At 42.3% G+C, this 27,287-nt stretch overlaps 1 protein-coding gene across 1 annotated transcript; it reads right to left on the bottom strand.

Annotated features, from left to right (window-relative positions):
* Positions 1-3,509: 3,509 nt before the first annotated feature.
* Positions 3,510-27,251, bottom strand: LOC143940830 (betaine--homocysteine S-methyltransferase 1). The gene is made up of 8 exons (XM_077462599.1): positions 27,098-27,251; positions 18,219-18,351; positions 16,531-16,649; positions 15,155-15,346; positions 12,119-12,266; positions 10,788-10,970; positions 7,943-8,171; positions 3,510-3,831 (listed from the first exon to the last, which is right to left on the bottom strand). The coding sequence occupies exons 1-8, from the start codon at positions 27,119-27,121 to the stop codon at positions 3,648-3,650; spliced, it is 1,212 nt and encodes a 403-aa protein (XP_077318725.1). The 5' UTR covers positions 27,122-27,251; the 3' UTR covers positions 3,510-3,647.
* Positions 27,252-27,287: the final 36 nt, after the last annotated feature.

Here is a 27,287-nt window from a genome sequence, read left to right as displayed (position 1 = left end):
GATCACCTCTGCGTTTTTTTTATTTTTTGCGCTATAAACAAACAATATTTCTTACTTTTTGCTATAATAAATACAACCAAAAAAAAGTTTCTTCATACGTTTTGGCCAATATGTAGTCTACGTATTTTTGGTAAAAAAAAATCGCAATAAGCATAAATTGATTGGTTTGTGCAAAAGTTATAGTGTCTACAAAATAGGGGATATATTTATGTTTTTTTTTATTATTATTATTTATTTTTTTACTAGTAATGGTAGTGATCAGCAATTTTTAGCGAGACTGCGACATTGTGGTGGACAGATCGGACACTTTTTATGCCAAGTTATAGTATATACAATCGTTAACACAAGTCATATTGTAATTGAATCTTATTAAAAATTACCTTTCCTTTTTAATCTGAAGCGCTGTAATTTTCTGTAAAAAGCAATGCATTGTGGCTACCTGGAGGCATTCTGTACACGAATGGTTTATGGTAAGTCAACACAGTAACATCATTTCCTGTTTGTGTGATTGACTTACTGATTTTTCGAGAAGTCTGCACTAAGATACAAGTCCGATTTTAGACATCCTCTGCAACAAATATTTCATTTTTGGCAATATGCTCCTAAAGGGTAATAACTTCTAAAGGGATGCAGACACTATAACTTTCCTCATTAGAACCCTGCAAGTGCATCAACCGATCAATAATGAAAGTCTTTCCCATTCATAATCAGTATCCGGAAGATAAAGAACAACAAACAGCTTTTTCTTCAGAGCAGAAACAGGTAGGGATCTGCAAAATGAGTTTGTTAAAATCCTTGCAATTTACAGGGGATTGTTTCTTTTTCCCAACAAAAATTATCCCCTTACCTTATCCTCACTGCAGGATACTGCTGTAATAGTAGATCCAAACTTCACCCATCATGGTGGGTAGCGTTAGTAAACCTTCAAAGACCGGGTCCCTATAATAGGGGTTCCACTCCTTTGGACCTGTATAGCACCCCTCAGGAGCAACTTTAGGTAATGTAGCAAGACCAATAAGAGTCCAGCCCTCAAAGAGAAGCGTTACAGGCAAAACCTCATTCTTCTATGTGAGTCCGGGTACCATCCTGTGGCCTCAGTGGCGTTGATGGATCCGGTTGTGGAGGTTTTTTAAAACCAGCATGGATCCCTCCTGGAGCTCATCAGAGCACATCTTCAGTTGTGACCAGCACCTTAGACACTGGCGAAAAAAATGAGGTACTCCTGGTAGGAGGAGGGGTTATATAGGGGAGTGAACTCCCTGTATTGCCAGTGTCAACACCTGAAGGTGGCCCATAACCCATTAAGTTATTATTTAGGCTCTGTGTCCCATGATGTACGATAAAGAAAGAGGTAAAGTTCTTTATGATGTACGATAAAGAAAGATACCGTGTTTACTTCCTTTTTAACCAAGGAGTGTTTGTGGAATTTTTGTAAACTGCTTCCCCAAATTTGATTACAATTATGGTATAACTGTTATTTGCCTTTTGTAACCTGCTGCTTGTTTAAGCCTTGTAATAGGATGTGTGATCAACCAAATAATTAGAGCATACGTTTAACTTTGAGTTTACTAAATGAATGCAGAGCAGGGACAACAAAACAGGTTGGAAAAGCCAACATAATGCATATAGCACATAACAATGTGAAACAAGTAATCCAGCTGTTATTAAACTGGAGCCAATATGAGTAATGCTAAAATGGGTCCATAGGTGGCAGCATAGTGCAGTCTATGAGAAACCCCATACAGTGGCCTTTCACAACCTTTTCAAAGCAGCGGAACCCTGAAAATAACTTTCATCTCTCAGGGACCCACTGAAAAAATTACTATATCTACAACTCGAAATACATTAGTGCGATGGTCAGTGAGAAGCACTTGTGGTCATTAGGAAAAATTACCTCCTTACAAATAGCTTAAAAGATCAATGGTGTCAATGGGAACTTATCGGAGAGGCAGAAATTTCTCATTGCTTAAGGAATCCCTAGCAATTTCTGGAAGAACCCTAGGGTTTCAAGGAACCCTGGTTGAGAAACCCTGCAATTGAGAAAAACTACAGTGAGAAGTAACTAATACAATAAACCAAGCAGTAAAGTACAAATGCCTACTTGTTCTTCCCTTATGACTATGTAACTCTCACAGTGAGGTATGCTAGGTCCAGTAGACCAGGTTAGCAAGCTGGAGGGATCCCAGGAACACCTCCATAGACAATTGTCACAAAAAAAATCTGTCCTGGCTGGCTCCTGGAGCCTAGAGACTTTGCAGAGTTTTGGGTGGGCTAGAGCCAGCATTCCTAGGTCCACATCTTTACCTGGTAACTAGACCTCATTATTAGTCTCAGTGGTCCACAGGCCTTAATACTGTATATTCAAGGTGACTAATGCTCAGGCTTTCTCTTTGGCTGTCTCTGCTGTGGGAGCCTGCTGCTGGGAAAAAAGACAGACTACTGGCAGGACACTGACAAAGGTACAAGTGCTTCTAGTTTATGTTGTGTTTGGGTGTCCCTGTGTTGTCACTTTAGTTTCTCTATAGTTCATAATTCATTGTCATTTAAATATTGTGTGATTTATTTATTTATTTTACATTATTAATCTTGTTTAACCCATTATTTGTTATATTATTTATGGAAGCTAACAGAAACTAATCAGAATTCATTTTATACTAGTCTTACTCAGTGGCAGCCCGTTCATTAGGGGCACCCGGGTGCCATCCCCTCTATCCATAGCCGCCATCCCCTATTCATGCGTCTTGTCCCTTCCAGGGTGCACAGGTACTCCAATGGGCTGGTGACAAGTACTCCAATGGGCTGGTGACAGGTACTCGAATGGGCTGGTGACAGGTCCTCTCTATTTGGGAGCAATTGGGCACTGTACTGTACATTTTCTACCAGGTCTCCTCCTCCCACACTGAGGAGAACCCGGAAACGTCACTACAGCCGTTTGTTGAGATTCATGACCAGCTGTGATTGTACACAGCCGGTCACATGGTAAAGAGCCAATTTCATTGGCTCTTTACCCTGATCTGGGTTAGGCTGTGTCCGAGGGACACGCCTCATCCCTGATTGCCATGCTGCGGGAAGTGGTTCACACACATAATTATATTATATATATTTATAGTATTTTAAAGTGGAACTAAAGGTAGTTATACTTAACTTTAATCCAACCAGTCCCTTTGCCTTGCTGACACTGGCATCTTCTTTTGTGTGCCGGTCTTTGTCTTCATTTGCCGGAGTGAGATATCATTCCTGAGCATTTGCAGCATCAGACCACCTTGGCACACAAGAACCGGGTCACCACCGTAAGCTGAGCTGCGCAAGCACAGCTCAGTTTACATGCTAGCATCTGCTGAGAGCAAGCAGGTAGGTGGATTTTACTGTAAAAAAGAGCCTGCCTGCTCACAGGGAATAACTGCAGAACATTACTTGACAGATGGGAATCGGGGGCGTTTGTGTGTGATATAGATCTACATATAGACTCACTCTTCTGTCAGGTATAAACAAAGAAAAATTGCAACAAATTCTTTAAAAAATCATTTATTATAGGAAATCTGGCAATTCTTATGGTAAGCAATCAGATGGAATCATGATGTACTGCTGGATACCGGAATCAGTGGCATTTTGTAGTATTCTGTTTCTGTAGGTTATGAGAAGACCCTCTACTTGGATTTGAAGGATTGTTTTGAGAATAACGTTTTCAGCTGTTCTGCCGTGGTCGCCTCTTTCTGCTGCATCAGCTCTGTATCTCCTTTGGTCACTCCCCAAGCATCAGGCCTTGACATTGATGGGCAATATGGTCTTCCAGAAGCCGGAGGCAACTTCTCCCAAAAGTCTCGCCTGGCCCTGCCACACAAAAGAAATAATTTAATACAGGTGAGATTAAAATGCTACTTCCACCCAAAGCTGTTATAAGTATTGACAGTATCTGGAGTTTATCCAGGGGAACCAGAGGAACAGAAGAGGAGGTTCTTGGCAGACCCTAGGTGGCCGCACCTGTTTCAATGATCTGTATAGTGTGGTGTTCCAGGAATCAAATGCATCCTCTGGTTCCCCTGGATAAACTCCAGATACTGTCAATTCTTGATAATTACTGGATGGTAACCGGACCAGCTCTATATAGCGGCACAGGGGCTTACACTGTGGAGGCGCATTAACCCCTTAAGGGGCGGGGGAGCTGGTGAGTGCGGATTATTGTCTTTAAACACGGAAATTGCACCGGTTGCAATCCAGGAATCCACTAAACATTGAAGCACACTGTCACTTTTGTTCCAGAAGGACTTTCTGATATTATTGTTTCTGTAGTTGGACTATTATTTTTTCTGCCGTTGGATTTCTGTATCAACTTATAACTTGCACGCTTCCATTTAGCGATTTTACAAAGTGCAAAGGACTGGATTTACATATCGTGGCACTTTTAGAAGCACGTAGCACTTTTTTCACGGTTGATATTGATATTGTGGCACCTTTATAAGCACCTAGCACTTTTTTAATGTATGTTTTGCACAAATGCATATATGTACTTTTAACACTGTAGTAAGTGTATTGAAGTTTCTGTACTAACACATAATATTTTTGTGACAATGTGAGTTAGGATCTCTATAATATCTTTATGCACGTTTCATATTGCTATCGATTTGCACATGTGGAATATTTATTTGCATTTTTATTTTTATTTTTATAAATTTATTTATGTGTGTAAAATTGCCATTAAGCACTTTAATAACTAGGTTTCACTTTAGTTACACCCTTTGATTTGAAATAGATCCCCGCAGGGACTAGGTACAATTAACATCAGGTGAGTCTCCTGCAGGTATTACTAACAGCAGGCGAGCGCCATTACTACCCCCTTAGCATTTATTTACGTTTTTTCTACCTTTTAGGTTGAATATGTAAGGTAGGGGCAGCCCCTCCTTTTATCACTAAGATTCTTGGTCTTCACCTTTGGTGCAGCTTTTTGATTCTTTAGTAACAATTTAGGGTCCTTAGCGCACCTTAACCCCCTCTTTTCTACACCCGCACAGCTGCCCCCATAAAAAGTGGCTCTCAGTGGGGGCACTCGAAGAGGAGGAGCGCTGCTGGGGGACCCCAGAAAAGGAGGATCGGGGCTGCTCTGTGTAAAACGCTTGGACAGAGCATGCAAGTATAACATGTTTGTAAAGGTTTTTTTTTTTTTTTTAAATAACAATCACTTTAAACTAACAGGTCTATAGTTACTGGGTAAAGACCATCCATCAGGCCTGGTTCATACCTAGGCAGATTGATTTTGATCTATTTCTGCAGTGCGCCTTGTGTTTTTGCAGATGCTTTCTGTATGCTTTTTTTGTTTTTTGCCAACTTGTTGTTGGGCAGATAAAAAAATGCAAAACGCATCAAAAATAAGTAAAAAATACACGACATGCTTTTTTGCAGCATTCACTCAAGTATATCGAACAAAAAAAAGTTTTGCATTTAAAAAAGTCCCGACCCTTCCAAAAATGTAGTGGCTGAAAAAAGCATAGCTGTGAATGCGTCTTATAGGAAACCATGTTAATTGCATTAAATGCATTTCAGGAAAAAAAAACGCATAGGTGTGAACCAGGCCTCAGGGACTGCAGTGCCAAGACCCCTTGACAGTTACTGCTTCTGTTAATTTGCATGCTGCAGAGTCTGTTTTCTCCATTCAATAATTTTGCCACAGTCCCCATTATTTCTAAAATACATTTGAAAGGCTGTCAAATTTAAATCAGGGAAGCAGTGCACATGTTCAGAGGTTTTGCTACTGAGATGCATAAGGACTACAAGATGAAATCAACATCTTCTCAAAAGTTACAGCTTAAAGAGGAAGTAATAAAAAAAAAAAAAAGGCAACCTGCAAGGCAAAGGCATAATGAGCTAGTATGCATAGCATACTAGCTCATTATGAATAACTTACCTGAGAACGAAGCTCCCGAAGCGGTCCTCCGTCTTCATCTTCGCCGCTGCCATGTATCCCGAAGTGACTTCCGGGTCTCGCTGCTCCGGCGCTGTGATTCGCATGGGAGCCGACACGAGCGGCATATCGCAGTTATCTGCGGCCGGCTCAGTGCGCCTGCGCGCCGCTGTCTACGGCGCATGCGCCGTAGACAGAGGTGCCTGTCTTTTTGTAAATATCTCCTAAACCGTATAGGTTTAGGAGATATTTCTTGGACCTACAGGTAAGCCTTAATCTAGGCTTACCTGTAGGTCAAAGTGGTTTGTAAGGGTTTACAACCACTTTAAAACCGCACAGCTTAAAACCCAACTCCAAGCACAGTTATTTTTATGTCTTTAACTCTTTAACGCATAAACACTTTTTCTTACTTTAGGAGCTTTCTAAGCTCTGCTGAACAATTCTGATGTGTACAGCAGAGAGTCACACTCCCAGCTTCCTGCATCAGGATTGGTGTTGTCTCTTCTCCTTCACAAAGCAAAGCACAGTGGAGGATATTTATATTGTGCAAAGCCACTACCCCAGAACTCATAGTTCATAGACTTTGTTCTGATGCAGAACGGCTGTATATACCAAAAATGCTCAGTAGAGCTTAGAGAACTCCTAAAATAGTTTAAAAAAAACGAATAATATATACTGTAATTCCCTGGAGTTGGACTTTAGACTCATGCACGCTGGATGTTTGGCCATCTCTCCTAGATATCTCTTCTCCTGGCAGCAGTGTTTTGCCAGAAAAACCCTTGACGCCTGTGCATTAATTCACTTGAATGGCAATTTATTCTGGCCATTGAAAATAATTAACGCTCAAGCATTTGACAAACTTGATGTTAAATATGCATTTAGATGTGTTAACACGTCCCAAGCGTTTTTTTCTGCCACAGAGCTGCTGCTCCTGGATGCACTGGAATGCTAGGTTCATCCCTAGGTGTTTTTGAGGGATGTGTTTGCGCGGGCACAGCAGCTTTTTTTAAAATGAATGGGCTGCCATGCCAGCATTTCCGCAAAAGAATGCTTACACCTTTTCAAAAACGCATCCGCAGGGAAATTGCATAGTCTTTTTGACCATGCAATTTCCCTGCGGGTCCCTCCCCCAGACGTTGCTGATAAATTACTCAAATAACTTAATAGCACAAGGCAAAAAAAAACACAAACTGTACATTTTCTGGTCTGAATTCATCCTAACATCTACTACCCCCCCCCCCCCCCCCCCACATGATTAAGTGTAATGCTCTGCACACATGGTCGGACATTCTGACAACAAAATATTTTCGGCCCAAACTTGTCTTGCGTACACATGGTCGCACAAATTTGTCGGAAATTCCGATCATTAAGAAAGAGGTGACATACAACACATACGAAGGGACTATAAAGAGGCCAGTAGCCAATAGCTTTTGTCTCGTAATTTATTCTGAGCATGCGTGGCACTTTGTGCGTCGGAATTGTCTACACACGATCGCAATTTAAACGATTGGATTTTGTTGTCAGAAAATTTTATATCCAGATCTCAAACGTTGTCGACAGAAAAAGTCAGATTCAGCCCACACACGATCGGAATTTCTGACAACACAATCCGATCGCACATTTTCCGTCGGAAATTCCGACTGTATGTACAGGGTATTGGACAGGAGAGATGGTGTTCTCTACATAGGTAAATTGAGACAAAAGCAAAAATATGCGCACCTTTATGGTTGAACATGCAAAAATAAAAAGACATTTTAAAAAAACATTAATGGCAAACTATAGTCTCAGAGGTTAAAAAAATAGCCATAAAAAATATATAAATAAATTACTATGAACTCTAGTTATATTGATATAAAATACTGTTTTGCTGTGTTGATTACAGTTCTCATGGTTTTAATTACAGGATTCAAATATCAACCAAAAGAGAATGGACAAAATAAAATGACCCCATCATTTATATCACTTACTTGCTTAGGGCAGATGAACCCCTAATCACTGCTAGCTCTACCTGTGAATCTGCAGATACAAAGCTAAAGGTGTTCTCACCTTGCTCGGACCCAGGGTTTGGTATGCATTTCAAGACCACTTCCCCAGCTGCCATGCTTCTCTGAACCCTGGGGTAAGAAGCCTCTTTCTGGTGCCAGCTCCTCTGCTATTGCTCTAGTGTGGTAAGGTTCAAATCCACAGCAGCCGCCGATGTATCTCACTCCAAGATTATAAGCTGCCCGAGCATACTTGTGTATGTCCCACCTTGTCACAATTCTTGGTTCCAAAGCTAAAATAGACCAAAAAAAGGTGGTTAGGGAATAAGCATGTAGTCTATGCTAGTACTGCAAGGAAATATTTATGCATTTAATGTATGTATTAATGTAAATATAAACACTTTAGGCAGATTCCTGTGCTTGGTATCTGTAATGGTGAGCCTGCAGATGTCTCTCAACAATCCACTACATTAGTATGTAGATGAATGTGGCCTCAGCCAGTATTGCTCCAGCCATGTCCCCATGACGTGAGCAGCGCAATGCTGGGGGACGTCATGGAGCAACGCTGGCTGAGGCCACGTTCATCTACATGCTAATGTACTGGGTTGGTGAGCAGCGCCCTTTCTTCTCTTTGGTAATACTCTCATGCCACGTACACATGACCGGACTTTCTGGCAGACTAGGTCCGAAGGGATTAGTCAGTCGGACAATCCGATCGTGTGTGGGCTAGTCCGATCGTTTTTCGAAATAAATAAATATCCAACGGACCTAGAAATAGAACATGTTTCAAATCTATTCGATGGACTCAACTCAACGCAAGGGAAGCTATTGGCTACTGGCTATTGAACTTCCTTGTTTAGTCAAGTTTATGTCATCACGTTCAAAACGAATGGACTTAGTCCGTTCACGTGTGGCCAAGTCCATTAGTTCTGAAAGTCCGTCGGAACTCCGCCGAAAGTCTATCGGGAAGACCGTCGGACCTAGTCTGCCGGAAAGTCCGGTCGTGTTTACGCGGCATGACACCTCTGAATGGTGCACGGACGCCAGCTCCCTTCACTGCAACTGGGCCCGCGATGCAAGAAACCATGAAGGGCCCCCCTGACAGGACCCTTTCCTCCGAGTCCAGTGGCGGAACACCAGGGCCCGGTCACAAGTGGGTGGCTGCATATAAAAGAAACCGATTTCTCCATTTCCCCCCGCTTCTCCTCCTCTCCCTCCCACAGGCATTCAGAGGCTGCAGGAGGAAGATGGAGAGATTGGTTCCTTTATGCCAGTGTTTCGCAGTCTTTTTCCATTCAGGCCACCCTTGAAGTATACCCCTAGGTGAATGGGGCTGCACTGCAACCACTCTGCAACTGTGTGCATTGCATGCAGTTGCAGCATAGTGGTGATGTATTTAAGGGGTTAAAACAGGCAGTCATAAGCCAACATATTGCCTCTTTACGGCTGTCAAATGCCTCTGAAAAGCAATCTAAGCATGGATCGCTTTTCAAAGACACAGCATTTTTTTTGCTGGTACTATGAACAAGCCAGAAAAAAAATCAGTTCTGATTGTACACATATAGGGGGTCAGGATTAAACACGCATACATATATACACCCACACACACACACACACATACATAGATACAAATAGCTTTTTAAAAACAGTAGTGCTTTACCTTACCTCTTCCTGCTGGAGGAGGAGACAGGGCACAGCACACACTACTTTCATTTTAGGTCAAATCAGTGTGACGAGCTCCCTGCAGTGCCGATTATGGTTCGGCTGAGGATCGGGGAGCTCGGTCTCAGCCGCCCTTATTGGTCCTCTTTGCCCGGTTACCATGGTGACCTCTATACTTCTGCCACCGGGTGGGGAGATCCCTGTCTCAGCATAGAGCAGCACTGCAAGTTTCATTTGGATCAGCCTGCAGATGTGTACCACCGCAGTGTAGTAATGCTGCAGTGGCACATAGGTACAATGAGGCTCTTTCTCTAATAAAAAGCCAAACTATGCACACCGTATGTGGCACACCTGGTCTTAGGCTCGGTTCACACTCTTAGGATCCGACTTGTGAGACCCAGAGTCACAGGACATGTGAAACGCCATGCATCTCTATGTGAGCCATGCCAATTGACAGGTTAATGCAACTTCACAAAAGGTTCCTGCGCTACTTTAATTTGATTTTGATACAGCTTCAGTGCCAGACATAGTAAAAGTTGTATAAAAGTTGGACTCCAAAGTCACACTGAAAATCGCACAGATTTGGAGTTGGCCAATGTGATCCAAGCATTAATCATTGTTTAAATTAGGAATAAATCACTTGACCAAAGGTTCCTGTTTCTGCTAAACTGTGTTTGTAAGATTTATCAGGTGACTTTGGATACTGGTACTTAAAGTTGCCTTCAGTTAGGACTTGGACTAATCTTGGTGTTTGCCTGCCCTGGCCTCCTGACTAGATTTGCCTGCCTCTGGCCCCAAGATTCTGCCTTTCCTGACCTTGTTCTACGTTGCAATTTGGCACTGGATAGTGGCTCATATATACACAAGCCAGCTGTCTTAATTTTGGCAATCCCCATGGCCAGGCTCTATCAATATCTAACGTACAACATCTAACACCTGCAATGGCTCTGGAGAAGACCTATCGCTCTAGAGTTGCACCTTGGTGAGAGAAGTCCATCCCCTGCTGGTGGACAGGGTATGCACCTCATTCAGTAACAGTATTTTTCACTGGTCTAGTACATGTTGTTTTGTCTGTATCAAGATTTGCAGACACTGCATCTCTTTGTTGGGAGGATAGTTGACAAATCAGAGTACAGGGAGAAGCTGCCAATATGTAGCCTGGGTTCAAGTTAAACTATCAGAAAAGTACATGTCAGCAATAGTCTTTTTCAGAATAGCACTGATCTCTGCAGTATTTGTGAACATACCGAAGGGGAACTCTGGCAGGTCAATAAAACCTTGTTTGCCACAGTCAGGTGTATGATAGGCAAGTGGTTGTGTCATCAGATGTGCTTTCACATTGGCAGCAGCCAAGCCTTCTTTCATGAGCTTCACGGTTTCAACACAGGTCATTGGGTCAAAATGGCAATTAACCCCAACAACAGAGGCACCTAGGAGTACAGAACAAAGACAAATATGAGTGGTGGCCAGAAGGACAGAGCTATGGAAATGGCAAGAACAGACATGTAAAATTTGTTTTAGCTAGCTTTTAACCCTTTGAGGACCAAGGGACGTATTTGTCCCATGTTTTTAATTGCCTGTATCATCTGATTAAGAACTTAAAATACTTTTTTGGGGTTTGAGTCAAAATATTAGTTCTTATCAACAAATGGATGTCATAATTCCTCCCCCAAAAATGACACAAGTGTGGAAATGGTTTTATTTATTGTTCAAATACATTCTTAAAGGGAAAAAAATATAATTATTTTTATATTGATGATGGTAATCTTATGGTCCTCAAAGGGTTAACACATAATACAACATTTAATAAAAAATAACTGCAAGGACAAGTTAGAAATGGAACAATAAGCTCCCTTAAAGAGCAAAAAATACAGGAATCAAGCAATATTAGAAAACTGAAGAAATAATGAACTATAGTTTGGTGGTTTAATTGCCTTTTCAAAGCATGGGTTTCATAATGCAGGATAGTTGGTTGAAAAGTTTAAAACCTGTAAATGAGAGTGTATTACAAGCTGACAAATATCTCCTACATCAGATGACACTGAAGTTTTCTTGATTCTTGGCCTAGCAGTCCTTGCATTGGTGGGCAGAGTCCACGAACCGCAGTACTAATTGCCTAACACAGAAGGTCAGACACCTTCTGGTTGATTTACTAAAGGCAAACAGGTTGTTCATTTTGCAAGAGAAGTTGCACTTTGCCAGTTGTGGAGTGGTGAAATTTAACTGCAAAAATGATTCATCACATGCAAGGAAAATTAAGAACATTTTTTTTGCTTGCACATGATTGGATGAAGTCAGCAGAGTGTATCCTCATGCAGCAAGCTCTAGGGAAAATTCCCTTTCAAAGTGAAGCATCTTTTTGTCATTGGTAAATTAACTCCATTGTGTCAAACGGTGCTTGGCTCCATATAATAACGGTATCGGATTCATGACCAAGTTGAACTGTTTTCTAAAGGGAACCAAGGAGGATCATGAGCAAGAATAAAAATGGCTTAGTGGTATCAAGACTCATTTCAGTCTGCCAGCTGAAAGGGTAAAACCATGTGGTTTCAGAACTATAATTTTGTCTCAAACTTACCAGCTTTTGCCAGTCTCACTGCACACTGTCCTGGGGACACCCCATTCATGTCTCCGTCTGGTCCGATACATAATGTAGCAGCCACGGGCTTTCCTGCCTCTTTCAGCACCTCCACAGCCCACACTGCCTCTTCCACATGCTCAAAGTACTAAAATGAAAAGAGTGATAGATATATTAAAATTAAAGTCCATTTATAGAAAACAGGATGCCCTACTGCCTGCCAACTGAATGTACCTCCCATCCTGTGTGCATATCAAGCAATGTTAGCCCAGGTAGAGCTTATTAAAAGGTCAGGTTAGCAACGAAGGCCAATCTGAGATGAGACAAAAAGTTGATTTCACAAGTTAAACTATTAGTTGCGAGTGAAACAAGTTACCCTTGGCAAAAGAGCATGACCGATCAGGGTAATGATGGCTAGTGATGTTTGGTCATGCCCCTCCAGGTAGACGGCTTTTCTGAAGAAAGAAATGGAATGCGTGTGATCAGGCAATGGACTTGAATCTGGCCAACTAAAGAGCCAAAGAGCAGTGAGACCAAGGCATCTACTCACCATTTCAGAAAGCAAAGCTGTGGTTGTTACATGCTCAGGCAACCTGTAACAATCACAGTTAGTGCCTGTACTCCTGGCCTACCTTAAAAAACTAATTGTTCTGTGGTCTGCCCTTTCCTTCTCTACCTATCTCCCCACTGGCCCCATCACATACAGTATCCATAGGGACAAAAGGAAAGGCAAGAACAGGCAAACTACATTTTGATCTTCCTTTATTACAAAGCCAAGTTTTTTCAGTAAGTAGAGGACATAACAGAAAAAGTAGTTAAGCATGCTGGCACATGGAGGTTTTCATTAAGGGTGGAATACAACTTATTATTTTTCAAAAAATGCTTGTGTCAGAAATGGCTGAATGAAATAACTTCTGTTTAGCAAGGCAATACTGTACTTCAGTGTTTTAGCAGAAGGCCCTTTACATTTTTTCTCACCTGACTGTTTAGTCCGATTCAGTTTTATCTTCCTTGAAACCATGGAATCAGTACTAGGTATGCAGAAAGCAGCTTGTTTTCCCCCTTCCTGTTGAACTGGCTCATTGTTTTCTCCCAGATATCTGCATAGACGTTTAAATTAAATAACAGCCCCCCATTGAATAGCGTAAGCAGTGGTCTCCAAACTGTGGCCTGGGGGCCAGATGCGGCCCCTTGCTTGGCTTTATCTGACCCTAGAGGCACTATTCCTTCCAATGAAACCAACAATGAAGCACTATTGTTCCCACTTACACCAATGATTGGGCACTATTCTTCCCACTGACACCAATGTGGCAATGGGGGTTATTTACGAAAGGCAAATCCCCTTTGCACTGCAAGTGCACTTGGAAGTGCAGTCGCCCTAAATCTAAGGGGTAGATCTGAAATAAGTGGAAGCTCTGCTGATTTTATCATCCAATCATGTGAAAGCTAAAATGCTGTTTTTTATTTTCCTTGCATGTCCCCCTCAGATCTACAGCGACTTTACTTCCAAGTGCACTTGCAGTGCAAAGTGGATTTCCCTTTCGTAAATAACCCCCAATATTCCTTCCACTGATAACAATGATGGCAACGATGGGACACGTCTCCCCCTAACACTAAACATGGGGCGCTATTTCTCCCACTGATACCAATGATGGGACACTATTGGCCTAATACTAAACATGGGGCACATTCTATTCCTCCCATTGATACTAATGATGGGACACGTCTCCCCTCTCCAAATACTATACATGACTGACACTGACACCGGGACATTTTCTACTCCCACGGGCCACGGTCCTCCACCCCCGCCCCCCCACCCCAAGGTATGAGCAACAGTAAAATGGCCCTTTGTTTACAAAATTTGAAGACCCCTGGTATAAAGGATCCCCAGTAATTTTCTTAGGTTTACTGCACTGGGAGTTCGAGTTTTATGGATGTGCAGGGCCTCTTACACACAGGAGTAAAGAAAAAAAAAGCAATTTTTTTACTGATTTAAAATGAGATGCACTGTTGTCCATGGACAATGCACACAGCTAAGTAAAGATCAGTATTAGCCCTTGTACACACGGTCGGACATTCCGACAACCAAATCCGTCAAATTTTGTCTGACGGATTTTGTCCGACGGATTTTGTCCGAAACTGTTGCATACACACAGTCGGACAAAGTTGTCAGAAAATCCGATCGTACTTAACGTGATGACGTTATTTCGTTAGGACGGGACTACGTTCAGGCTAGCAGCCAATAGCTTTGGTCTAGAAATTTGTTCTGAGCATGCGTGGCACTTTGTCCGATTGGAATTCTCTACACATGATCGGACAAAGTCCGATCGGATCATGTTGTCGGAAAATTTTATAGCTCAGCTGGAAAACTTGGTCCGTCGGATACTCCGACGGAAACTGTCCGATGGAGCCCACACACTGTCGGATTATCCGACAACACAGTCCTATCGGACATTGTCCATCGGAATGCCCGACCGTGTGTACAAGGGCTTACAGTGATGAGTACAGAGCCTTAAAACAAAAACAGAAAATGTTACATATGAGTGCACTAATTTACTTGCATATGCGTGTTTACTCATCTTTAAGCATGTTTACACGAGTATAAATGAGCATTTACATGTCTATATTCAACATTACTCAGGTCTTTACAGTTTTTTTTACTCCAGGAACTTGGAAACATCAGTAAAATGATGATGTCCATGTGCAAGGGGCCTACAAGGGAAGGCGGGGGTGCACTGTTTTTTAATACAGCACTGGGGCCAGTCAGGCGATTACAAAGGTCATTCTGGTAAACTTGTTGAAACCTTTCAAAGTAGGTGCTACACCAGTACACACTGAAGTGAAGCAGTTAGGGTAAATTTGCTAAATCCTTAGAGACAGAGATATACAAGATGGGAATGGCTTCAGTTTATGTACAATATTGGAACCTTACTTTAAAGTAGGTGGAGTTACAGTGGTGGAATCTGTCCCTACATAAAATGATCATCATCATTTGGGCAATGAGAAAACATTATATTTGATACTAGCTCTCCTCACCTCAGCAATGAGAAAATCAACATTTTTCTTAACAAAGACGTCAAGTTGTTTTCGGAATATTGCTTTGACTTCAGATTGACTCTTACAGCTGAGATACGATGGAGTTTGGCTGACCCCACCTGCCACCAGGGCATCACCTTCATTTGCCACCTCCCGTGCTATGTCACAGGCAGCTTCATTGACCTTCTGGCCCTGCAAATAGAACAGAAGTGTCAGGTATGTTCAAATATACATTCATAGTTTGGAAATATTAAACAGTTGGGCTCAGCAGGGTCAATTATGGCAAGGTAGATATGTGTTTGTCTGAGCAATCTTTTGTTTCACACCAAGATGATGCAAATCTTGTCCTCAGCACCTGGGAGGAGCACACACCAGAATTCTCCCAGGCTCTCCCCCAGCACCACCTGAGCCAAGGTCGACTTCTTGAAATGGACATTCTTTACATTCTGATGGTTTAAGCAGCCTTCACAGCTCACCATACAAGCACAACTAATGCTTACCCAACATGTTATAATTATACTGTATAGTCTACTTTGGATCTACCAACTGCTATGTGGCGCAAAAGCATGCCTGATTGGATACTAATCGACTGGGAAGTTTAGGTCCTCATATTATATAGTTTTAGTAGACCCAAAGGTGACTGTACACAGATTGTACAGTCAGATTGTAAAGTGTATAAATTAGCCTAACAGCTCCAACTCACGTACTCATGCAAAAGATATAAATGGCACTGGAGGAGGTGGGTACTACTCCAATACACGTTAAATAAGTCCATATGCATTAAAGTCCATAATAGTCCATAGCTTTCATAGCAGATAAGAGGTAGCAGCCCCACAGTGAAGTAAACTCTGTCAATCTGGAAAATGAACACAAGAGGGTGCCAACTAAGTGCAGTATTAAAACACACATCTATTGAAAAGCAAGTGGGCTTTTAAATAAATGTATAAAGCACTTAGTTGGCCTCCTTGTGTTCCTTTTCCAACTCACACTGGGGTTGATTTACTAAAACTGGAGAATGCAAAATTAGGTGGAGCTGAATCAGCGTCCAGTTTTTTTTTTTTTTGGCAACACTTAATTGAACAAGCTGAAATTAGAAGCAGATTGGCTACCATGCGCAGCTGCACCAGATTTTGCACCCTCCAGTTTTAGTACATCAACACCAGACTTGCCTAAGGTTTTTCATGTCTCCCAGCTGCTCTCTTGGGATCGGCTTGTAGAACCCTGCATCTGGCTGCATTCTTTTGACAAGTACCAATCCCAGGACATAGATTCTACCTACTTTTCCAGATCACTGGGCAGAACCTTTTCTATCCAGATGTAAGGAACAAGTCATATTAATTTACAATTACAATGCAGCACAAAGAACAGACACTCACTGAGATCTTCGCTGCTACGTAGTTGCCCCTGTTCTCCAGCTTGTCATCACTGGCATAGAAAGTAAAGGTCTGCATGACATTCGCCCCAGCTCGGAGGAACTCCCTATGTAGTTGTCGCACTGTGTAAGAAAGAGCAGTAAGTTAATGTGCTACAAGTTACAAAAACATAATTCTTTTTATTTTCAATACACCTTGAAGCTAATTCGTCTGTCCACCCTAAACTAAAAAGTTTAATTTGGATAGATATGGGTAAAGTGCATTATACACACCCAACTGACTCCTTCCTTCTTGTTTAAGAATAAGGCTATGTTTCCACTATTGCGTCCCTAAAGTCACGCGATTTTTTGCCGCGACTTGAACCAATGCCTATGTATTTTTGAGGTCTAAGGGACCTCAAGTCGCATCAAAGTGGGACAAAAGTAGTGCAGGGACTACTTTGAAGTCGCTGCGTCTTAAAGTCGCACAGATATGAAAGGTACTCATTGGAAATCATGGGGTACGACTTGTCATGAAAAGTCGCACAAGTGGAAACCTAGCCTAAGAAATTTTAATTAATGGAATGATTGTCACAGCACAGTCTGTAGACACAACACTGCTGTGCTGCAAAAGATATTTTATTTGGTTCTCCTTGTTTGAGTGGAGCTGTACATTTCATAGTGTGTGTACTTGTTCAGGGACCTCCTACTACGCCATGACCATGCTCTATCCCTGCCTTCAGGCTGCCTATGCAAAATACAAGTTTCAATACACATTATGCAGACATGGTCCACTGTTGTCCCCATCAGAAAATACAACCTGTAGGCAGGAAATAAGTGCAAAGAGGCTGCATGAGACCAGCAGCACCGAGATGCGCCAAAGGGTGTAAAAAATGGTAAAGCAAAAATTGTAATCAAAAAGGCAACTGTTAATGATACACAGGGGTTTATTTATAAATTGTTTGTGCCTAAGATTTACAATCAAGATTCACACATCTCTCTAATAGACCCGGAAGTGTTTTAGAAACCAGAAATATTTAATTTCTAAGATGAATGATTTTTTAGAATGCCATTTATTTATCCCTGGAGTGTTTAGCATTTTAATATTTAGTAAAATAAAGGATTATATACCAATATTGTACTTTCTGGTTACTGTATGAGCAAGCAAGCTTTGGGTCATCGCATTTTAAAAACTGATTTTTTTTCTTTAATTAAACGATTTTTTTTTTTTAAATAACCCAATTGTCTTATTCCTTACTTGACAATTCAGCCTCAAGTTTTATTCAGAAAAATTATGCCTCATAGCAAGTCATTTTTTCTGTGTTATTTCTTAAGCTAACCCATAGTGGTCTGGGAAACCGTTTGTTGTGTTTTATTTTATAGATATACAGTATACTATAAAACAGCTTCAGTAAAAAAAAAAAAACGAAGAAAGAAGTAGTTTAGAGTGTTCCTGTTTGCTTGACCACCATTGTATATTTGTGGTTAGCCTAAAAGCTATTAACATGCAGCAACAGTTCTCCTTTGGTTATCCACAAAGTATAGCACACATCAGGCTTTTTAATAAAGCACTGCAGAGAGCAAAGGCAGTGTAGACAATGTTGTAACCCATAGCAAAGAAGCAGATCAGCAACAGATTGTTTTTTATAGTTTTGGTGATGTGATATATTAAAGGTTCAGTGAAATAGATTGACAAATATACAATATGCATACCAGCCTCAGGATGTTCTACTGCAGCTTCTGGTGTCCAGGGCCCAGCTTTGACATAGCCTCTCTTCTCCAGGGCAAACACAAAGCCTCCATCTCCGATCACAACCTCTCCGGCATCCAGGCGCTCCAAAAGGCCCTGAGAACAGTTATGGTAATTAGGTATTAGCTGAATATTGGTACTCATCTGAATATTTAGCAATGTCATGATATAGATACATTATATTATATCTCTCAACATTGGTCACCTTGTTGAGATGGCTGAAGAGAGCTACTGCCAGCTAGGGAGCACATATGCCATGCCAGCTCCCTAGGGCAGTGACAGCCATTTGTGTGGGCAATGCCACCACAACACCTGTTCCAGCTTTACTGTAAGCAAATGCCATTAAACAGTATAGTTTATCAGGCTAGCTTCCTATAATTTTTACTCTCCTGACAAACCAGGGAGAAATCCGTTTATAGGGGATATGGTGGGTAAAAAACAAAACAAAAAATACATAAATGGAGAAGACATAAGAACAAGAGTCGGGTAGTCTACTTGTTGGTGAATATAATCAATATATTACACTTCATGTTATAATCCTAGAATTACAATCCTACTTGGCATTAGCAGAGAAACCAGTCTCTTAGGGGTGTCATAACTGAGCTCTACAAATGGTTGAGGTTCTCCTCCTTGCCAGCCATTCCATGCCAGCCTATGTAGTTCCATTTCTGCCTGTCTGCAGCACCTCATTCTATATAAATACAGTAGTCAGACTATTTTCTACACCAATGCTGTGTTTAATTTTGTGTGCCTAAAGGCTTTTTAAGGATAATTACAACCTATGCTTTTACTAGCAAAACTTCCAGAACAAAAGTTGAGGACCTCACAAAAACTGTTGTGGAAGTGTTTTATATACACACATCAATAAGATGTGGTAGCAATGGGGTTTATTTACTAAAACTGAAGAATGCAAAATTTGGTGCAGCGCTGCATAGAAACCAATTCGCTTCCAGGCTTTATTGTCAAATCCTAATTGAACATGCTGAAGTTAGACATTAGATTCTGATTGCCACTAAGAGCCCTCTCACACTGAGCCGCTTTTAACCCCCACTAGCGGCGAAGAAAGGGTTAAATGCACCCATGTAGCGCCGCTGCTGAAGCACTCTGCACTTCTGCAGCAGTGCCTATTCATTTCAATTGCAGGGACGGTTTAAGAGCGGTGTATACACTGCCCCCCCCCCCCCAAAGATGCTGCTTGCAGGACTTTTTTTTAACATCCTGCCAGCGCAGTGCCCACTCTGGCTTTCACATTGGGGTGGCAGGGGAGATGTTTTTTAGGTGCTATTTTTTAGCCCTTTAGCGCCTGAAAAACGGCTTCAGTGTGAAAGAGGTCTTAAGGACCAGGCACATTTTTTTACACCTGGTGTTTACAAGTTAAAATCATTTTTTTTTTGCTAGAAAGTTACTTAGAACCCCCAAAAATTATATATATTTTTTCAGACATCCTAGAGAATAAAATGGTGGTCGTTGCAATACTTTATGTCACACCGTTTTTGCGCAGTGGACTTACAAACACAATTTTTTGGAAAAATACACTTTTTTGAACAAAAAAAGAAATAAATAAGAAAAGAGTAAAGTTAGCTGAAGTTTTTATTTACATTGTGAAAGATAATGTTACGCTGAGTAAATTGATACCCAACATGTCATGCTTCAAAATTGCACCCACTCGTGGAATGGTGACAAACTTCTACAGGCGAAAATTTCTACAGGAGGTCTTTTGCTAGAATTATTGCTCTCCCTCCAACAATCGCAGTGATACTTCACATGTATGGTTTGAACACCATTTACATATGCGGGCGCAATTTATGTATGCGTTTGCTTCTACACGTGAGCATGCGAGGACGGGGAGCTTTACATTTTATTTGTATTCTTATTTATTACACTTTGAGGCTGATTTACGAACGGTTTGCGCCATGAGTTGCAGCGCACGCCAATGGCAATGCCCGTTTTCGTATTCACAAAACATTTGCACCTGTAGCACAGTGCAATTCCCCATTTACTATTATTTTGCCGGTGCACGGGAGGCGGCGATCGGTGCGCCGCTATAGACATGGCGCACGCATTCTTCAACTCAGAATTTAAAGAAGGTGGAAGTGCCAATATTATGGGGGTGATGTGGCTGATGTGAGGAAGTATAGTTATAACTGTCCAAGTAATAAATATGGCCAAAATAGAATGAGAAAGTAACTTTCTCTGAACAAGCCTGCTGCGCCTGCAAATACACTTAGAACTGCGCAAGGTCAATTTATGCACTGCGCATGCGCAAGCGGCATTTGCGCACGTTTAAATGCTTTGGTTCACTGGGCCGACAAAATCTTAGTAAATGTCAAGCAACGCAAATGCATTTGCATAAGTTGAACGGGCGCACCTCAACTTGATTTTTTTTTTTTTTACGCTGGTACATTTTTATGTTTTTTTTTTAAGGTTATTTACACACAGGTCATGTTAGCATTAAGAAGGGAAAAAAAAATAAAGAAAAAAAAAATACCAGCTCTGATATGATTATTAAGGGGAACCCAGTGCCCAAAAAAAAATTACGTGGGGGTCCCCCTCAATATCCATACCACGCCCTTCAGGTCTGGTATGGATTTTAAGGGGAACCCCGCTCCAAAAAAAATGGCCAAAAAAATGGCGTGGGGTTCCCCTCAAAATCCATACCAGACCTTTATCCGAGCACGCAACCTGGCAGGCCACAGGAAAAGGGGGGGGATGAGAGAGCACCCCCCCTCCTGAACCGTACCAGGCCACATGCCCTCAACATTGGGAGGGTGCTTTGGGGGTACCTCCAAAGCACCATGTCCCTATGTTGATGAGGGCAAGGGCCTCATCCCCACAACCCTGGCCTTGGTTGTGGGGGTCTGTGAGCAGGAGACTTATCGGAATCTGAAAGCCTCCTTTAACAAGGGGACCCCCAGATCCCAGTCCCCCCTGTGTGAAATGGTAAGGGGGTACCATTTCACCAAAAAAGTGTCAAAAATGTTAAAAATTACAAGAGCCAGTTTTTGACAATTCCTTTATTTATTATATTTATTTATTTAGTCTTCTTTTCATCTTCTCCGGAACGTCTTACTTCTTCCTTCCTTCGTCCTTCGGTTTCTTCCTCCATCTTCTTCCTCTGCTTCTTCCTCCGATCCTCTGTTTCTTGCTCCGGTGTTCTCGTCCGGCATCTTCCTCCACAGTGTCTCTTCTTCCTCACTTCGTTCTCGGGCCGCTCCTCTCAATGGGAGCCTCCCGCTGTGTGGCGCTTCTCTTCTTCTGACACTTATATAAGGGAACCGTGCATCAGAGGGGGGGCGGTTTCACTGGGGTGGCCCCACCCTCCGTTATATAAGAATTATCAGAAGAAGAGAAGCGTCACACAGTGGGAGCCTCCCATTGAGCGGAGCGGCCTGAGATCAAAGCGAGGAAGAAGACGCCGCGGAGGAAGATGCCGGACGATAACACCGGAGCAAGAAGCAGAGGATTGGAGAAAGAAGCAGAGGAAGAAGAAGAGGGAGGAAGAAACCAAAGGATGAAGGAAGGAAGAAAGAAGAAGACCCAAAGAAGGTGGAAAGAAGAAGACTTTAATAAAGGAATTGTCAAAAACTGTCTCTTGTCATTTTTAAAATTTTTGACACTTTTTTGGTGAAATGGTACCCCCTTACCATTTCACACAGGGAGGGGGGCAGGGTCTGGGGGTCTCCTTGTTCAAAGGGGCTTCCAAATTCTGATAAGCCCCCTGCCTGCAGACCCCCACAATCAACAGTCAGGGTTGCGGGGATGAGGCCCTTGTTCTCATCAACATGGGGACAAGGTTCTTTGAGGGTACCCCCAAAGCACCCTCCCAATGTTGAGGGCATGTGTTCTGGTACGGTTCAGGAGGGGGGTGCTCTCTCGCTCCCCCTGTTTTCCTGCGGCCTGCCAGGTTGCATGCTCGGATAAGGGTTTGGTATGGATTTTGAGGGGGACCCCCACACCATTTTTTTTGGCACGGGGTTCCCCTTAAAATCCATACCAGACCTGAAGGGCCTGGTATGAATTTTGAGGGGGACCCCCACACAATTTTTTGTTCTTAAGTTTTTTTTGTTCTTAATGCTAACATGACCTGCGTGCAAAGAGCCTAAAAAAAAAAAAAACATAAAAGGGAACCAACGTTTAAAAAAAAAGTAAAAAGATAGTAAAATAAAAAAATGTATCCTGTCCCTTTAAAGCATGTTATACAGCACAGCACTTGTGCTATGCCTTTACGTGCCTCTGTCATCCGCAGCCCTCCTGTTCTGCCTGTCTGCCCTTGTGCTAGTACCAGCCCCCTCCGTCCATGCTGCTCTTATAACATTAAATAAGCCCCTCTGTGTTCTAACAACAAGTGCTCCTGTCTGTGCGCTTTATTTAAAAAAATGCCCCTTTTACCATATATCCCATGGTTCACATGATGGCCGGCTCTCTCTGTTCTCCTCTCTGCGTCTTGGCTGATGTCAGCGGGGGAATCCCGGCCCTGCCCGCTGCATCTGTCAGCCGGGCAGAGAGGAGAGATGGCCGGTAAAGTGACTGCGGGGAAACCGCTGTGAAACAAGGTAAAAGAGGCTTTATTAAAAAATAAATAAATAAATAAAAAAGACGGGGCACTTGTTATTAGAACACAGAAGGGCTTATATAAAGTTATGGAAGTGGGTTAACAACCACTTCTGTATCAAATATGTAACTGCAACATTGTTGCCTTTATTGATAAACATTCTCCTTTGTGGTCTGAAAACTGACAGATTTAAAAAGAAGTGAATTTCAAAAGTAAACAGCCACATCACATGGCATCACTACAATACATCTCAGTCCAGATTTTACTGCCAAATTCCCGTTGTCACAGTTCTGAACATCTGCATAAGTGGCATCAATTCAACATCAGTGCCATTATAGAAACACTACTTACATGACTTTACTAAACCCAGGACCCTGCATTCAGTATATCTGATCTCCCGCAGAACATGGAAATTCAATTATTTTAGTAAATATAAACTGCTAAATACCTTTTCTCATCAGCAGTATATGGCAGTCTTGAGACTTCTATCGGTGTCTGGCTGGGCACTGGTTAAGGCCTCATGAACACTGGATGTTTGTACAGCTGCTGTTTTTGGCTTCAGATGTTTTTTTCTACAGCCAATAAACTGCCCAGCATGTTATCCTATGTGTCCATGCACACAAAGGCTGTTATTTGGCAGGGGCATTTTCTGGCTGTAAAACCCCCCCCCATAACGAGTGGGTTTTTAGGCCTCATGCACAATGGATGTTATAAAACTGCCAGTAGCATTAGCTGTAGAAAGCTGTAGCTGTAGAATGAGTTTTGCAGCGTTTTTGCAGTAGCGTTTTTCACCGCTTTTTAGCTGTAGTGTTTAGCTTTTTTTTTTTAGCAAAACTATACTCCCACAAAAGCCTATGGCTCAAAAACACTGACTAGCTAAAGTCACGAGGGGACGGGGTCTAAATGGATGGGCATGCCCCATGGCCATATAAGTACCCGCAGAGAGTGGAGCTGGCACAACAATGGGAGACAGCCGCGATGGAAGAAGACCGGGGGGGGGGAAGACTGAAGGAAGATTTTTAATAAAGGACTCATTCTACAGCTGCAGCTTTCTACAGCTAATGCTACTGGCGCTTTTTGTAATGTACAGTGTGCATAAGGCCTAAAGCTTGTAGGAGGAGTTTTCTGACTGTCCTATGAGGCTGCATGACCCCTGGCCCTCTGTCTGGACAGTGCTGATTGGCCCTGTGCTGATTACATGCACCCTCCCAACAAAAAAACCTCTCTAGCAATACACACTAAACTGAGCATGTGCAGAGTGACTCCATACTGACTCTGTTATTAGAAAATTATTAGGGGACAGTGGAAGAATTAGAGAAGACAGGCTCAAACAGCCTTTTTACACAGAGGATTAACCCCTGAGGTCCCACAGTGAATATAACAAGCATGCTTTACTGCATATACAGACTGATTTTACTATTGTGGGTCTAGTAATAAAGGAGTTGTAAAGGCAGAAGGTTTTTTATCTTAATGCATTCTATGCATTAAGATAAAAAAAAAAAAACTTTTGTGTGTAGCAGCCCCCCCAGCATCCCCTAATACTTACCTGGGCCCCATCTCTCTCCAGAGATGTCCATGAGTGTCTAAGCCATCCAGGACATGCCTCCTGATTGACTGAGACACAGCAGCAGTGCCATTGGCTCCCGCGGCGGTCAAAGTCAGTCAGCCAATCAGGGGAGAGGGGGTCGGGCCAGGTCAGAGCTCCCTGTCTGAATGGACACACGGAGCTGTGACTCGGCTCCAGTGCCCCCATAGGAAGCTGCTGACTATGGGGGCACTCGATAGGAGGGAGGGGCCAAGAGCACAGAAGAGACCAGAGAAGAGGAGGATCCAGTCTGCTCTGTGCAAAACCAACTGCACCGAGGAGGTAAGTATAACATGTTTGTTATTTTTATTTATATTTTAAGCGAGACTTTACAATCACTTTGAGTACATCAATCCATATCTGTAAAACAATTTGATATGATTTTAAAATATTTGAGAACTGATAGAACATGTAAGCTTAGTCAATGGCAAAACCAGGGACATCTTCAGAATTTGTGACTGCCCTTGGAAATCACTCTTCAATGCTTATTGTAACTTACCTCCTATAGATGAAATATAAACTCCAACATATGGCGGAAGATATTGTTGCCGTTTTCCTTCACTGTAGATAAACTACAAACCGCAACATTTAAAGCGTAACTCCACATTTGTTGGAAAAAAAACAATGTACATTGCATGGAATTTAAAAAACTTTGTTGCAGATTCCACCTTTTTGTTATTCTGAAGAAATCCCTGTTCATTTCTCTGTGCCCATGTGCCGAGTGACAAGAGTCTAATGGGAGTGGTTTCATAATTATCAACCAGCTGCTGCAGAATCAGGGCTCTAATGAGGAGAATTGCTGGGTCTGCAATCCTTTAGACGTCATTTTCTATTGGGAGGATCTTACCAAAAATAAAATTTTTGTTGCAGGCAATGACAAAAATCTGACCTGTATCTTAGTGCAGATTTCTGTCAAAATCAGTGAGCTAATCAAAAAGGAAAGAAAATTATGTTTCTGGGGAACGTTCTGTACACATTCTGTTTTGCATTCCACTTTACAGAAAATTACAAAGCCGTTGATCGAAAAGGAAAGGTAATTTTTATTAACACTCCATTACAATATGACTTGTGTTGCAATTGTAAATGTTATAATTTTTTTCCCCAAGAAAGTGGAGTTACCCTTTAAAGTTAGAAAATATTGGGGTTGATGTACTAAAACTGGAGAGTGCAAAATCTGGTACAGCTGTGCATGGAAGCCAATCAGCTTCTAACTTCAGTCCATCTAACATGGTTTCCTATGATCTGTAATGCAAATCTGTAAAATGCACTAAAAATGCATAGGTGTGAATCCAGCCTTAGCATTTCCCAATTTTAGTATATCTACACCATTGTCTTTTTGCCCCCTCCCCAGATGAACTACAAACCCCAACATGTCATGGCAGATGATGTTATCACTTTGTGTCCCCCCCCCCTTCCTTCCCCACCCCAGAAGATAAACTACAAACCCCATATGTCATGGTGAGAGATTTTCACTGTGTCTCTCCCCCCTCCCCCCTTTACCCCAGATGAACTTCTAATCCCCAAATGCCATGACAGAAAATATTGTCTCCCTGTTCCCCTACTGTGTATGAACTGCAAACCCCAACATGTCAAGGTTATTGTCACTTGGTGTACCTCCATTCCCCCAGAAGATGAACTTCAAACCCCAATAAGTGACGACAAAAGATAGTCAAATTTGCCCCCCCCCCAGTGCTTCTCCCCAACCCCAGAAGATAAACCCCATCATGTCATGGCAAGAATGTGCTCCCCTTCTTCCTCCAAGAAGATGAACTTCACACCCCAATAAGTGACGACAAAAGTCAAATTTGCCCCCCCCCCCCCAGTGCTTCTCCCCAACCCCAGAAGATAAACCCATTCATGTCATGGCAAGAATGTGCTCCCCTTCTTCCTCCAAGAAGATGAACTTCACACCCCAAGATGTCATGGCAGAAGATAATGTCCCTGTGTTCCCCTTCCTCCTTTAGAGAAGATGAACTTCACACCCCAAGATGTCATGGCAGAAGACAATGTCCCTGTGTTCCCCTGCTGTATATGAACTACAAAACCCCAACATGCTATTGTAGAAGATATTGTCCCTGTGTTTCCGTTCTTCCTCCAATAAGATGAACTTCACACCCCAAGATGTCATGGCAGAAGATATTGTCCCTGTGTTCCCCCACTTCCTCCAAGAAGATGAACTTCACACCCCAAGAGGTCATGGTCATGGCAGAAGACAATGTCCCTGTGTTCCCCTGCTGTATATGAACTACAAACCCCAACATGCTATTGTAGAAGATATTGTCACTGTGTTCCTTACTGTAGATGAACCCCATACTATAACATGTCATAGCAGAAGATGTCACTTTGTGTCTCCTTCCTCCCAAGATAAACTACAGACCCCATCATTTAAAAGTAGAAGATATTGTCACTTGTCCACCTCCCCAGAAGATGAATCACAAATTCCAACATATCATGACAGAAGATAATGTCACTGTGTTCCCTACTGCAGATGAACTACAAATGGCAACATGTCATGGCAGAAGATAATATCACTGTGTTCCCTACTGCAGATGAACTACAAATGGCAACATGTCATGACAGAAGATAATGTCACTGTGTTCCCTACTGCAGATGAACTACAAATGGCAACATGTAATGGCAGAAGACAGGGCTTGCTGGGACTTGTGGTGCCCTGCACTGTCTATAGAAGGCAGGAGGTCACTTACCCTCTTAGTTCCAGGTAGTGCCATGCTTGCGATGTCTCAGAAGCTTTGCCCAGCGTGCGGGTGTCTCTTATATAGAAATGGGAATAGGGTGTGCCAGAATCAAACTATCTCCCTCCCTCTGATTGGTGGGATCCTCTTACGCCCTCTCCTGTTATTTTATATAGCTCAGCATTGCCAGGGACCGCAAAAT

This window comes from Lithobates pipiens, unplaced genomic scaffold (assembly GCF_037356315.1).
Source record: "Lithobates pipiens isolate NorthernLeopardFrog02 unplaced genomic scaffold, aLitPip1_a1.2 Scaffold_3, whole genome shotgun sequence".
NCBI classification, from domain to species: domain Eukaryota; kingdom Metazoa; phylum Chordata; class Amphibia; order Anura; family Ranidae; genus Lithobates; species Lithobates pipiens.
The sequence above is the reverse complement of the archived record's forward strand: the minus strand, read 5'-3'. Positions and strand labels throughout refer to the sequence as shown.

Coding starts and splice junctions, on each gene's coding strand:
- LOC143940830 (XM_077462599.1), bottom strand. CDS start 27,121: ATGGCACTACCTGGAACTAAGAGG. Junction 10,971..12,118: donor AGTGAGACTGGCAAAAGCTG/GTAAGTTTGAGA, acceptor CTGTACTCCTAG/GTGCCTCTGTTGTTGGGGTT. Junction 3,832..7,942: donor AAACCCTGGGTCCGAGCAAG/GTGAGAACACCT, acceptor TTTGTGTGGCAG/GGCCAGGCGAGACTTTTGGG.